The sequence below is a fragment of the Ammospiza caudacuta genome, chromosome 9 (genome assembly GCF_027887145.1).
Source record: "Ammospiza caudacuta isolate bAmmCau1 chromosome 9, bAmmCau1.pri, whole genome shotgun sequence".
Taxonomy (NCBI): Eukaryota; Metazoa; Chordata; class Aves; order Passeriformes; family Passerellidae; genus Ammospiza; species Ammospiza caudacuta.
In genome coordinates, this window is record NC_080601.1 from 24,674,880 (window position 1) to 24,687,928 (window position 13,049).

The following is a 13,049-nucleotide window of genomic DNA, read 5'->3' on the forward strand; positions in this document are numbered from 1 at the left end:
TATTGCAACTTTATCTCCTTTCATTATTTGGTTGAGGTTTTTTTCCTGTGGGCTGGACCTCAGATCTAGAAACAAGGAAGGTGATCTCTTCTCTGGACACTGCCTTTTCAGTACCTCGCTGGTGTGGAGGGTATCTTCTCAGTCTCATGCGACTTAAGAAAAAATAAAAACCACAAAAAAACCCTACTCTAACAGAATGCTTTCTCTCCGTAGCCACGCTGCCCATCTGCCCCCCGAGCCAGGGATGCAGTCCAGCCCCAGCGCCCCGGTTCCCCCGGGCAGCCCCGGGCACGCACCGCTGCCCCCGGCCGTGCGGGACCCTCCGGCCCGGAGAAGTCCGAGGCGCTGGTAACGTGGCAGCTCTGAGGCGATCCGTGCTCTGAGAAAAACGGGAGGTCAGCCTGCAAGTTACACGGATTGAGTCATGTAGAGTTAAACTAACCCCTCCCACAGCTATGGACCACTAAAGCGCCCGTTTTCATGAGCACCTCTCACTAAGGCAGCTCGGAGCCGGCAGAGGCTGAGAGAGGAAGGAGGGGGGAGCGCGGGAGGAGGGAGCGAGCACCGGCACTGATGGACGAGCCAAAGGGTAAGGACAGAAGCGAGCCGAAGGCAGCCCTCATCCCCGGCGAGGGGCGCGGGGCTCGGCGGGAGCCCCCGGGGCGGGGGCATCCCGCGGCCGGCGCTCGGGGGAGGCTGTGCATATTCATGAGGAGCTCTCCTTCGGGATGTGCCAGTCAGGCGGGAGCTGCGGCTGCGGCATCCCCGAGCGGCGCGTCCCTCCCTCCGCGCCCGCGGAGCGCTGCCGGCGGTGGGCGAGGGCTCCGCGGCGGGGGCTTGCCGGGGTGGGCGCAGCCTTGCCGCAGTCCGCCCCCGGCTGACATCATCTTCCAGCCCCGGGACTCCCGGGCGCTCCTGGAGGGACAATGCCGAGTTGTGCCGGGGAGCCCGGGCGGGGGGCCGCGGCTGCTGGGAGAGGCGGCGGTGGCCGCGGGCCGGCGCTCCCCGGGCGGTGCGGGCGGGAGCGGGAGCTCGGAGCCGGCGGCTCCCGGAGTTTGTCCGCGGCACTGCCGGATCCCCTCCCGCGGCACTGCCGGATCCCCTCCCGCGGCAGTGCGGGGCTCCCCTCCCGGGGCAGTGTTGGGGATCCCTCCCGCGGCAGTGCGGGGCTCCCCTCCCGGGGCAGTGTTGGGGATCCCTCCCGCGGCAGTGCGGGCTCCCCTCCCGCGGCAGTGCGGGATCCCCTCCCCGGCGGGCAGCAGCAGCCCCGGCCCGTCCCGGCTGCCGCCGGCGCTGTCCTCGGGCCGGCGCCGCGCTCCAAGGGCGAAGGGGGCGGGGAGGGCAGAGCACAAACTCGGTGAAGTGTTGGCTGTCAGGAGACCTCGGTGGGAACCGAGCAATGGCTCGGGGGGTGGGAGCAGCGCGGTGCTGGCTGCGAGAGGCTCTCGGTGCCCGGAAGAGGAGGATTCCCCACCCGGCAGCCTGGCAGCCCTCTGGCCTTAAGTGCGGTCCTGAGGAGCGGGGCAGGGAGCCGGCAATAGCTGCAGATGCTTATTGCACCGTGATTTTTCTACAAGATGCATGTCTTGTACTTGGCTTTGCCTTTTATAATCAGCTGACACGGTGCACGTAGCAGCACTAGTCACAACGTTTGGCAGAAACATTTCCTAGTTTAGTATCAGCTTTTTTCTATCTGGGTGCCTTACCCTCTGTTTACAGCGCCTTCTTCTGCAACGCGGTCCGTCTTTGCGTGCTGCTGACAGCAATGCGCTCCGTGCGGGGCTTTCAAACACAGAGCAGGAACTCGGACAAATTCACAAGAGGCAGTAAACAGGAAAAATATTTGGGCAGATAGTTTCTTGTTCCGTACCAGGTGGAAGTCTCTCATTCATCATTGTTATGACAACGGGGAAACAAAATGCGATTTCTTTTTTCCCCCTAGAATAAATAAAATGTTAAATTGGACCTTTCCAATGTTTTATCTTCATAGAATGTGATAAATGCATTTGAGAGGAAGGAGCATTTTCTCAGTCTGACAGGCATCAAAATTTAAAGCAAAGACTGGCAGAAGGAGAAGGTTAGCTCATTAGTTTATGCAGTCATGAGTGAAGCTGGAAATATTTGGAGATAATTTGCCTCTGTTGAGGAGGGAGATAAGAATAGCTTTGAAACCAGTCTTTTAAAAGTTTTATTCCAAAAATGAAATACAATGCTTGAACAGAAATGTCTTTTCTAGTGGATGAGGAATCACAGGGAAGAAACTTGGATAATGAGAACTGATTTAGGAAAAACGACCACATAAGCCTTCTTTTAGAAAGAGGAATTTTAAAGAGACAGAAGGAAACTAAAGGAAATTGACAGTGCTGAAGCCAATTGCAGATGAGGCAATGATGGTTCTGTAAGAGGCTGACCTGCAGAGCATGCAAGTATTGCAAGACCCCATAGAAAATTAGTGCAATAAATAGCCTGGAATTGCATTTCGTCTGTGTGGGGCAAGAAAACACCACACTGTTTCTGAGAATGCCTCTCACAGTATCTTTTCCAGCAGTCAATGGGCTCAACATGGGGCAGTCTGGGACAGGTGGTATTCATCAAGTAGTAGGAAGATTCCACCTTGAAATGAGGCACAAATGCACACCAAGGGCACATCCTGTCATCAGAAAGGAATTATTAAGAAGTGTTTCAGTAAGACACCTGTTTCCTGTGAGCCATGTCCACAGGGACTGTGATAAGTGCCTTTGGAACACTACTCTTCAGTGTTAGGAAGCTTGTTTTTAAACACTGACACCATCAGCTCTGCTTTGAAATTGGCTAAAATGGCCAAAAAATAAATTCTGTTTGGGATGCTACATAGCAACAGGTTATATCATTGATCACTGAATACTTTCTTGGGCAAAAAGCATGACAACCTAAAAAATACATGTCACTGGAAGATGCATGGGTGTGCTTCAGTCTGGCAAGAGCATGACACTGATCTCATGTAGACAGCAGTGAAAAGAAATAAACCTTATTAAATATATCTATTTTAACATAAAAGGCACTCATGTAGTAACTCTGATTTGGGGGTCTCTATATACACAGAGATTAATTAGTCACTGTCTGATGACTGCTCTCTATAGATCATTTCAGCATGGAACCGTAATAAAGCAAAATCTGACAGGGAAAAAAAAGTAAAGGAATGTGAATGGAAAAATCAAAAGTTTAAAGAAGACATATTGAGCAGCACATCAAAACCAAGAATGAAGATGACTTTGATTTGTTCATTCAAGCTGTGAAGTTAAAACAAGTAAATTAAAGGAAAAACAAGTAAATTTAAAGGAAATGGAGAAAGAGGAAGTAGAGAACATCTGATGGAAAACATAGACTCTGAATTGGGGAAGATTATTTAGAGAAAGTAAAGATGTCAGGGGAAAATCTAAATTTATTAGGGCCAGGCACAATTCAAAGGAGGCATTTAGTATGCCTTAGGAACAAAATAATGTGTATAGATCAATTGCAAGATCATTTTGGAGGTGGACAGGGAAAGATTTTAATGACAATGTGGGACAAAACCAGAAAAGTGTTGGCTAAATACTTTTCCAAAACAGGGGGAGTAGGGGAGGCAATGAATTCTGATATGAAGGAATATTTCAGGGATGTTCATGGAAGTAGTTTGTTTTGTAGATAAATGTTTTGGGGTCAATAAATTTTAACAACAATTTGAAATGAAATGTGCCTAGTACTTACTGAGAAGATCTATAAGCAATAATGTTCATTTTCAGCAAGCTGGAGCACTATGGATATCCCTAACAATGGGAAGAGTGCTATTGTTCACCCAATATCCCAGCAGTGTGATGGTGGGTATTCTGGAGAGCTACTGCCAACATAGCCTGACATTAGTCCTACATAAATTACTGGATAGATCTCTCAGTAACCAAGTGGTAATGTCTAGTTTGATTATATTCTTTTGGTTTTGTAGAGAATAAAACTTATCAAAGTAACTTTCAGAATAATATTGTAGAAATGGGTAACACTGTCAAAATGGATAATGGAATGAATACATGGAAAAGGAAATTACTCATCCCAGACAGAAGCAAACTTATGAGTTCATGTGGCCCCCTCAAGTGAGCAGATGTCCCCATCCTGCATCCTAGGATGGAGGTGGTCCCACTTACAAGAGTCTGCAGCAAGAATTTCAAGGAATATGTTTCTTTTGGTTTTCAAACTTGGCTGGAGAATGCACTTAAAAGAAGGAGCGGTGGAAGTATTTCAAGCACTGGTAGATCTTTTAATCTGTCTTTACTTTCTTGAAGGCTCTTTTGTTTACACAGTAAGTCAGCTGACTTAAAAAAATAGCTGTCAGACAAGCCTGGAGTGATTCCCATTCGGGAAAAATACAGGCTGTATTTTGTCTTATGCATGTGAACACTCATTGAAGTTCTAAGGAAAAAAATAAGTATTCTTAAAAGCTGAGTGGCTGCTGAATAAATCTGGGCTGTGAGTTAAGGGACTTCCAAAGCCTGACTCTCCAGATAGTTTAGAACCACCACACAAAAGGGGAACCAGAAGAACTGAATTCCCTGGCTGGTATTTGACAGCCATGGTCTGGATTATAAATGTAGGGCTGGGAAGGCACTGGTCCTTTATTTTCCAACTAATTATTTGCACTTGTTTTATTTTCCAGAGGAAAAAAATGTGGTTGAAAAGATTAAATATGAATACCTTCCATGTTTAAACTTCTTCACAATAGATACACTTCCAATGTTGTTCTGATTGCAAAAGTCTCCCTATGACTCTCTAGCAAAGAATGAACCAATGGATTAAGACCTGGGTAACAATAGACCTTAAAAATAGTTATCAAAGGAAATAATCATGAAACAGCTGTGTTTTCAGAGGTATTCTGCAAGAGGCCTGATGGCATTAGACATTTCCAATAATGATCTAAAAAGCATAAAATCACTGCTGATTTGCAGATGGAGTTTGTCAATGCTAGGAGGACCAGTACAAATACCAATTAAGTCAGAGGAAAAAGTCTAAAGAAGCCAAGAGTGGTTGGAAAGATAAAGAGCAAATAAAAGGCTTTAAGCCAAGCCTGTAAAGGCAAAGCTAATGTGACTTTGTGAGGAAAATTGGTCATTCAAACACTGAATAGACCGGAAAGATTTCCAGACAACGTTGTTCAGAAAAAAACGTGTAGAGGTGTGTGGCATGTATGTATATGTCTATAAATATAAATATATATATATATATATATGTCTGGGACAGCCATAACTAAGAGGTCTTGGGTTCTTCATTACCATGGAGGGAGAAGGTTGTCCTCTAGTCAACCTTATTGTGACCACTGCAATATGTTTGCCCTTTGACTTGTAATTACCAGAAACATACAGAATACGCTTCAGGAATTTCTGGAGGAGAAAGAATAAATTTAAGAGGCTGAACACCTGAAAAACAAAGTGTTACAGAAGCTATAATAATTTATAATCTTTTTGGTTTTACCTAAGTTGCAAAACTGGCATCATGTGGTGCAGAAGTATCATGCTTAGCTACATTCCTTCTTTTCCTAAGACGTCTTTCCACCTGTGGGTTTGAGAGCAGCAGGAAATGAAATTTTTGGATTAATATCCTCTGGGCAGGTATTTTATACCTTCTTACTAGCCCAGTGCCCAATAACAGTGTTCCATAGAGCTGGATGTGTTTGGAAGTGTGTTGAGACAGGAGCTGAGTTCTGAGCTTAGAAATCACCTGTTCAAGGTGGTTAAGATTTGGTTAGAGACGGAAGTGTTTGGGCTGAACTTTGGGATGAAGTAGGTGATGCTGACATTACTTTGGAGGGCCACCTCCTAAAGGATTAGTATTGCTTGAGACTGATCAAATTTAAATTGTAAAATCTTGGATCATGTTCACGAGAGAAGCAACCCAACTGATTTTCTGAAAGCCAAGTTAGATGTGGATTACTTATAAAACTCTATTATTATTTCGTTATCTAGGTTTGAGAACTGGCTTTAAGTTTCAGCTCATTGGAAACCTCCCTCTGAGTAGAAGTGAAGGTTTGTGGCAGGCATTTCCATCAGTCTCTTAGTCATAGAGCTGTTGACAGAATGCTCACAATGGAGAACAGCAGAGCCTAAGGGTGAACTTCTACCTTTTATCATTTCATATTAATCTTGCTGCTGAAAGAGAAAAGGCACCTGTCCTTGTTTCTGGCCTTGTTCTTTTTATTCTGTGATAACTTTCAGTTTGTCCAACTTGAAAGTCAACACTGGCCCAAGTGAGAGAACAGAAGGAAGATAAGGGTAAAAATCACTTTCATGAAAGTTATTGGGAAGTGCAGGAGGAAAATCTTCACTGCAACACAAGGAGAGACACGACACAAGCCCTGTGCTCTGAAACATTGCATTAGCAGTACAAATTAAGAAAAGGGGAAAAGTGTGAGAGACCAGATGGAAGAGAACAGAGTCAGCTAAGTGCACACTGAACAAATTCATCTGCTCACATCATCTCATGCACTCACTGCCCCCAAATGAGGAAAATGCTGCAAAGATCTGTTTCCAAGCCTGCTCTTTGTCCTTGTCCCTCTGTCCCTAGTGCTGCACTGGCTCTTCACACTCAAGGGTGATGCAGGCAGTGTAATGGTCAGTGCTGTCACTGTCCTGTGAGTGTTTAGTCGGTTTCTTAGCTGTTTAGGTGGCCTGGAAAGGCTCGGGGATGGCCTTGAAGAGCTCGCGCTTCAAAGGACGAGAAGAGACTTCAGATCTTTTCTCAGTCTCGGTGTTTATTAATTGTTTATCTAAAAGATTTTCTCTTGGCCCGACAGAGGTCTGCCCAGCAGCCAGCCATGAGCACACTGAGCGCCCCCGGGGCGGTCACTTATCTTTATACTCGAACTTACGTATACAATATTTATTATTTTTCCCCAATACCTTTTACCCTTATTAACCAGTGCACTTTTAGTAATAACCAATCCCAAAGTGCCAACATCACCACAGAAGATGGAGGCCAAGAAGAAGAAGAAGAAGAAGAACAGGACACGCCCCAATTCCTCCATCTTACTTCTTTAGACCCCCCTGTACAGAAATCCTAAACCCTGTGTCTTACACTCTAATTAACTTATCCCTTCACCATTCACCCAGTGAAATCCTCCCATCCTCATACAGGTGTCGTCTCCTGTGTAGGATCAAAGTCCAGCCACCAGACACTTCTGGCAACATTCCAGGACTCCCGAGCCCCCCAAGGGTGGTCTCAGCCACTCTGCACCTCCGTCCTGAGGTGCTGAGATCCCACAAGCCACCACCAGCAATGCCACAAGTCTGCCTGTTGTGGTTCTTGTCTGAAACATTTGGGGCCCATATTTGTCCATTCCAGCTTGGGAAGAGCTTTCAGTGAGGATTTGCAGAGCCACTTCACTGTCTTCCTTTACATTGCCTTTCAAACTCCCCTTGTGCTGTCAACACAGGGATTAAGTTTCTAGTATGAGGAGCCACACACCCATCAGTCTGACCTGTGCTGTTCTGTGCTCTATTGTGACCTTCACCAAGCTGAATACTACATCTCTTCTGAATAAAAAGTACCCCTTACAGGGTAACTGACTAATTTACAGGCTGGGACTTGCACCTTTAAGCAAATGTTTTATGTTGCTTAAGTAGAAGTTAAAGGCTCTTAGTTTGATTTGTATTCTTAGTTTGATTTGTATTCTCTCCTTTGATTTGTATTCTCCTCCTGAGAGTCTTGGCTCTGATCACAAATCATGGTGAGTGCCAGAGCATTCTTGATGGAGAGGATGCAAAGAAAAAGGACCTATTTTTACAAGGGAATGAGATTTAGTTTGTTTTTTTGTTAACTGTCTGCAACCTCTCAGCCAAAGCTCAAACCATCCCTGGCCTTTGAGCTCTGTGTGCTGACTGGAAAAGGTGAGTCAGCAGCTCAGGACTTAGAAACCACTTCAGCCTCTCAGCTGGTTCACAGCACTGTCACAATCTGCTTGTGGGGCTCCCGAGGCAGAGGAGACACAGGAGGGGCTGGTTCAGCTGCTGTGGTTTCTAACATTCACCACAAGTCCCGCTGCAGCTGGGGGCAGGGGAGGCAGCAGCATCTCCACCTTCCTCCCTGGGCTCAGCAAGAAGGGGTAGACTCCTCCAAGAGTGAGGGATGGAGGGAATTTGGAGTCCCTTCTTTACAGCTGATGGATGGAAACATCCAGAGTGCATGGCAGGGCCCAGGGAGCAGGCGTGCAGGGGGAGGAAAGGTGGAGCTGTTTTGTGGAGGGTGGGTTTGGTGGTGGGGACAGGTAATGGAATGGGATTTGTTCCTCTGCTGAGAACTGTCCCTCCCTGCTCTTTGCCAGAATGGGAGTGGGCAGCTCCTGCCAGGGAGAACATCTGCTCTTTGCCACAATCAGCCCCTAGCTGCTGGCTCCAGATTCTTTCGGGAAATGTACTGAAAATCTGCAATTTTGTCTTGAATTGAATTGCCAAAAAAGTTGATCTAAAGCTTCTATATATTTCGTCTCACTTCACTGAAATAATGTAGGAAGCTTACTGTTTGTCAGCTTTGTTTGAGACTGCGGTAAACATGAACACAGTGGAAGCCAAAAAGAACTTTATTCTGGTAAATCTAGTGGTCAGGCTCTTGTTTACAATACTTAGAAATATTGCTGTGGCCAAAAGCATGAAAGCCATACAGAAAAGAAGAAAAGAATGCTCCAGCACAGTTCTTTAGAATTTATTGTGTCATTAACTAAAGAGAATTAGGATCCTATTTGAAAGGTGGAACTATGGCATAAGACAGAGGTAGGATAGTCCCTTTTTGTGGCAGAGCAAACAGAACAGTTAAGCAGACTGTGAAACTAAACCCCTGCACTTCATCTTAAAAATAGTGGTTTACAATAGAACCTGGCCCCATGCTATGCACTCCTTGTTAAAGACAGTCATTTCACTGTGGCTTTTTAGGTTACAAAGCGTGTCTCAGCTACAGAGACCAGTAATTTCTCTACGAATTTAAGAATCTTGAGTCCTGTGGCCGCTTGGCACCCAAGAATGTTAACTGGATCCTATAGGCCTTGCTGGGAATAGATGTCCTTCTGTAAACAGGGATTTGGAGAACTTCTTTTGCCTCTCTGTTTCTCAGGAGATTGTAACAATAAATTTACACATCTTGGAAATTTTTGGTGTGGTGTAGCAGTTAGTCGAGTTTATTGGCATCTTTATAATGTAGTAATGAATTCTTTTAACTGCTGGTTTCTCCTTCTTCCATCCCTGAAGTCTGCAGGAAGAAGACACAGGGAATGCCTTCATTCCTCCATGGGACCCTGATACCTTTGTTACCCTTTTCCATCCTGTTTTTTCTAACCTAAATGACATTTTCAATTTCTATTCCCTGTTTTTAAAGTTGTAGGAGAACTGCAGAGAAATTGTAGCGTGAGTCATGTGCATACTTTACTGGACCATTAATCTCCAAATTGCTGTTAGTCTGGCAGAACATCAGAGAATATATCAAAATGATGGAAGATGAATTTAAGAGTAGCTGTAACCAAAGTGTGCTGCTCTTTCCCTGGACCTTGGGAATTCTGCCTCTTTGCAGGAGAGTGTGTGCTGCAGCCCCTGGTCCATGAGAGCTACCCAGATGAGTGGGTGGGATGGTCCACAGGGCACAGCACTGGGATGCCTGCTGCTCTCTTGTGCTTTTTCATCAACCAGGGCAATAAGGCTAATGGTGCTGACCTCTGTAAACTCCTTGGCAATGTATGAGTGAAAAGCGTTGTGTCAAATTTAAGTGTTATGAGTTGTTATTAGGGAAAGGCTGACAATACTCCAGCATTACCTGCTTTGTATTAGTTTCCTGTATGATGTGGGCAGACAGCACTGCTGAGAGCTGGAGTCAGCTGTGACAGCCAAGGGGAGCCTGGCAATATTGGGAAAGTAGTGAGAGAGTCTTGGCCTTGCTTAGTGTCTATGTGCTGGGAGAAGGCTGGACTCATAGAAATGTGACATGGAAAAATGTGAGTGCAAAAAGCCTCCCTGTGGGTGCTGGGGTTCTGCTCTGGGATAACTGCAGCTGTCCTGTCTCACAGGAGCTTTATGGGAGAAGCTGAGGTTAATGCCAGCCTTGCCCTGCAAGCCTGAGTATAGAACTGTACCAGGTCTTGGTAACACCAGTGACAATGGTCTCACCCTGTACTGTCACAGGCAGCTGCTCTGCAGGTGACAGGCTGAAAACAGCTCCAGCTCTAACATTGCTGCTGAGATCTTGGTTGAAAACTGTTTTAAATCCTCAGTGGTGAGCCTGGTAGTGACAGTGTTGCTCTGCAGGATTTCAGCACCCTCTGACTTCCCACAGACTGCCACTGCTGCTGTGGTCGTGCTGTGCCACAAGCTCTGAGCAGGAGACCTGCCTGCATCTGAGCAGCAGAACTGCATGGTAACCACAGCAGCCCTAAAACCTACTTCCTTTGCTGCTGTCATAACCTAACCTAACCTAACCTAACCTAACCTAACCTAACCTAACCTAACCTAACCTAACCTAACCAACTGCAATGATGGCCTCTGAAAACACACCGTGCATAAGGTAGGCATGCAGCTGGAGGTGCAGGAATACTCCAGCTGGCCTGGAGGAAATGTGAATGGAATATATGTGTGAGAGAGAAGAAGCAACAGATCAAGGAGTAACAGAAAATGGTCTATAATGATAACCAAGGACATAACTGACTGCACAAAAACTGGGTGAGTGCTGAAAAATGTGTTTGCAACAAGGGCTGCCTGTGCCCTGATAAGCCTCACATGGATGGCGTGTCAGGAAAAGGCCTGGGTGCTGATAAAGTGCAGACTAGTCCTTGGGGAACAAATAACTGAGGGATCACAGTAAACTCACAGCACATCCTCTGTGCAAGTTGTCCTCCTCTCAGGGCAAGCAGATAGACAGTGGGAGCTGAGGTACCCAAAATGAAGGGGGAGGAAAGGCACTGAGCAGCCACCTGTTCTAGATAAAAGGGCTTTCCAGGAAAAAGGATCACCCTGTGGTAACCATTAACTCCTGAAGATGGCTAAAAACCTGCTCAAGAATTTGTAGCTTGTCACTGAAGAGGAACCCAAGAGGTGCAGTGAGGATTTGGCACTTGGCACACTGGATTTCATCTCACAGAGGATCCCACTGGAGCACCTCAGCCAGCTTGGTGCCTGTGAGTACAGAGGGAGTGAGGAAGAGTGAGTGTGAAAATGGCACCAATGGATTTTTCAAAACTAACATCGTCTTCCTGTTTTGTAAGGTCATGTGCTGTTGCTGCATTAATTTGCTGTATCATAGCTACATAAAAAACTTCTCCATTCTTAACCAAAGCTTTCACATTTTTTTTCATTTATAACTGCTAAGACCATCAGAGTTTAAGAAGCTTTTGTTTTGGTGTGATCAGTGTAGCAAAAATATAATCAGGCCTAAGTTGAGCTGTAAGAGGCTCTAAGGGCTGAAAAATACTGGATAAAAATATCAGACAAACCAGGAGGGCAAGGAAAATTCTCAGATGCTTTCAGTGATGGCAAGTGCAAAACTGAAACTACTCCCAAGCACTTTGACTTCACTGTTCCCACCCAAAGCAAGTTGACTTCCCACATGCCTGCGTAGAAGACAGGCAGGTCATGGCCCAGGAAGAGACCCACTGCTGAGAGTCCTCTGAATAACACTGCTGTGGGAGCCCAGCCAGTTCATACATGGATTCAAGACTAGGGTTCCCACATCTTCTCTGAGGAGACAGCCCCAGGAGTTACTGTACAGCTCCTATTTCTCCTTCAGCTGCTAGCTTTCATTTCTATCCTTCACGTCTCTTTAAGTGAGCTCCATCTCTCTGGGATCAAATCCTGCTTTCAATTAGTGTTGTTTGCCTTATGAGCATCTGAAGTTTGAGTTATTTTTCTCTTGTTTGTCTTTTTCTGAGTTTAATTGTTTCCTGTATAAGATGGTGGTTTCCATAGATACCTTGGACATCATTTATCACTCCTTCCTGGACATAGAGTTCCTCCCAATGATTTACACAACAATTTGTCATATCTGCTTGACACCTTGGTTTCTTCATCCATATCACTGCCATACTGAGCATTTTAACACTGTTGTTCTAACATGTCCTCTTGATAAGCTGCCGTGTTCTCTTTGCACAGCTTTGAATCCACATGATGGAACTCTTGTCCAGCCAGTTTTAAATTCAAACATGGTACATTGCGTGTCTATTTTAGGATTTTGTCCTGATAATTGCTGGAAACTTTAGCTCAGCTTTTCTCTGCTATGGGTAACTGTTAAACAGAACAGTGTTTTGTTATTTTTGTTCCCCTCCCCCCGCCCCCTTGAGAAATGTTATCAAAGAACAAAGTCTGGCAAAGTATTCAGGGTTGGTATGCTCCTAAATGAGAGCTGAGATAGCAATGACGTTGTTCTTTCAGACAGCTCTAGCGTGAGTTTTCTCCCCTTATCCTGTCTCCACCTTGTCCTGGAGGAAAGCATTTGTCCTGGATTGCAAAGTTAGATGCTAATGTGAGTCACTGCTTGGAATTTAGTGGTGAGAAATTAGAGCGCTATCAGCCTCCCCAAATCCTAACAGAAACAAAGAAAAATCTGGACACGGTGTAAGTTAGTGCTCTCTTGGGTGTATTTTGCTCTTATCAGGCTATTCAATGCACAAGTGGGGCTGCTCTGCTGATTCAGCATCACAAGAAATGATGCCAGGGCAGCTCCAGGCCACACTTAAGGAATTACAAAGGAGACCATTAGAGTCACAAGCTTTCTCTTTAGCTGATTTATAAATGGATTTGTTTTCTTTCTTGCTCATTTGTCCTAGAGCTGTTAATAAATAACCTTTTCAATGTCCCTGCTCCTGCAGGAGATGTGAGAAAAATATGTGCTCATGTGAACTTGCTGCGAGCTCTGCAGCTGGGCTGCAGATCCTGCGGCTGGAAGGTTGGCTCTGGCCTGAGCTTGGTACCTCCCATCCCCAGCCAGAGGGAGAATGGTGCTGAAAGAGGCTGGGAAGCACGGAGGCTCCAGGGGAGCAGCAGACCTGCAGCTCCTTTGCGCATGGGCCAGGGTTTCTGGAC

The 13,049-nt window shown here is 45.8% G+C and overlaps 1 protein-coding gene across 1 annotated transcript in view; it reads left to right on the forward strand.

The window, feature by feature from the left end:
• Window positions 1-538: 538 nt before the first annotated feature.
• The window catches only part of ENTPD1 (ectonucleoside triphosphate diphosphohydrolase 1), a 33,470-nt gene continuing 20,959 nt past the window's right edge, over window positions 539-13,049 (forward strand). Inside the window, exon 1 of the mRNA XM_058810273.1 lies at window positions 539-589. Within this exon, the coding sequence (XP_058666256.1) occupies window positions 574-589 (16 nt within the window). The 5' untranslated portion in view covers window positions 539-573. The remainder of the gene's footprint in view (window positions 590-13,049) is intronic.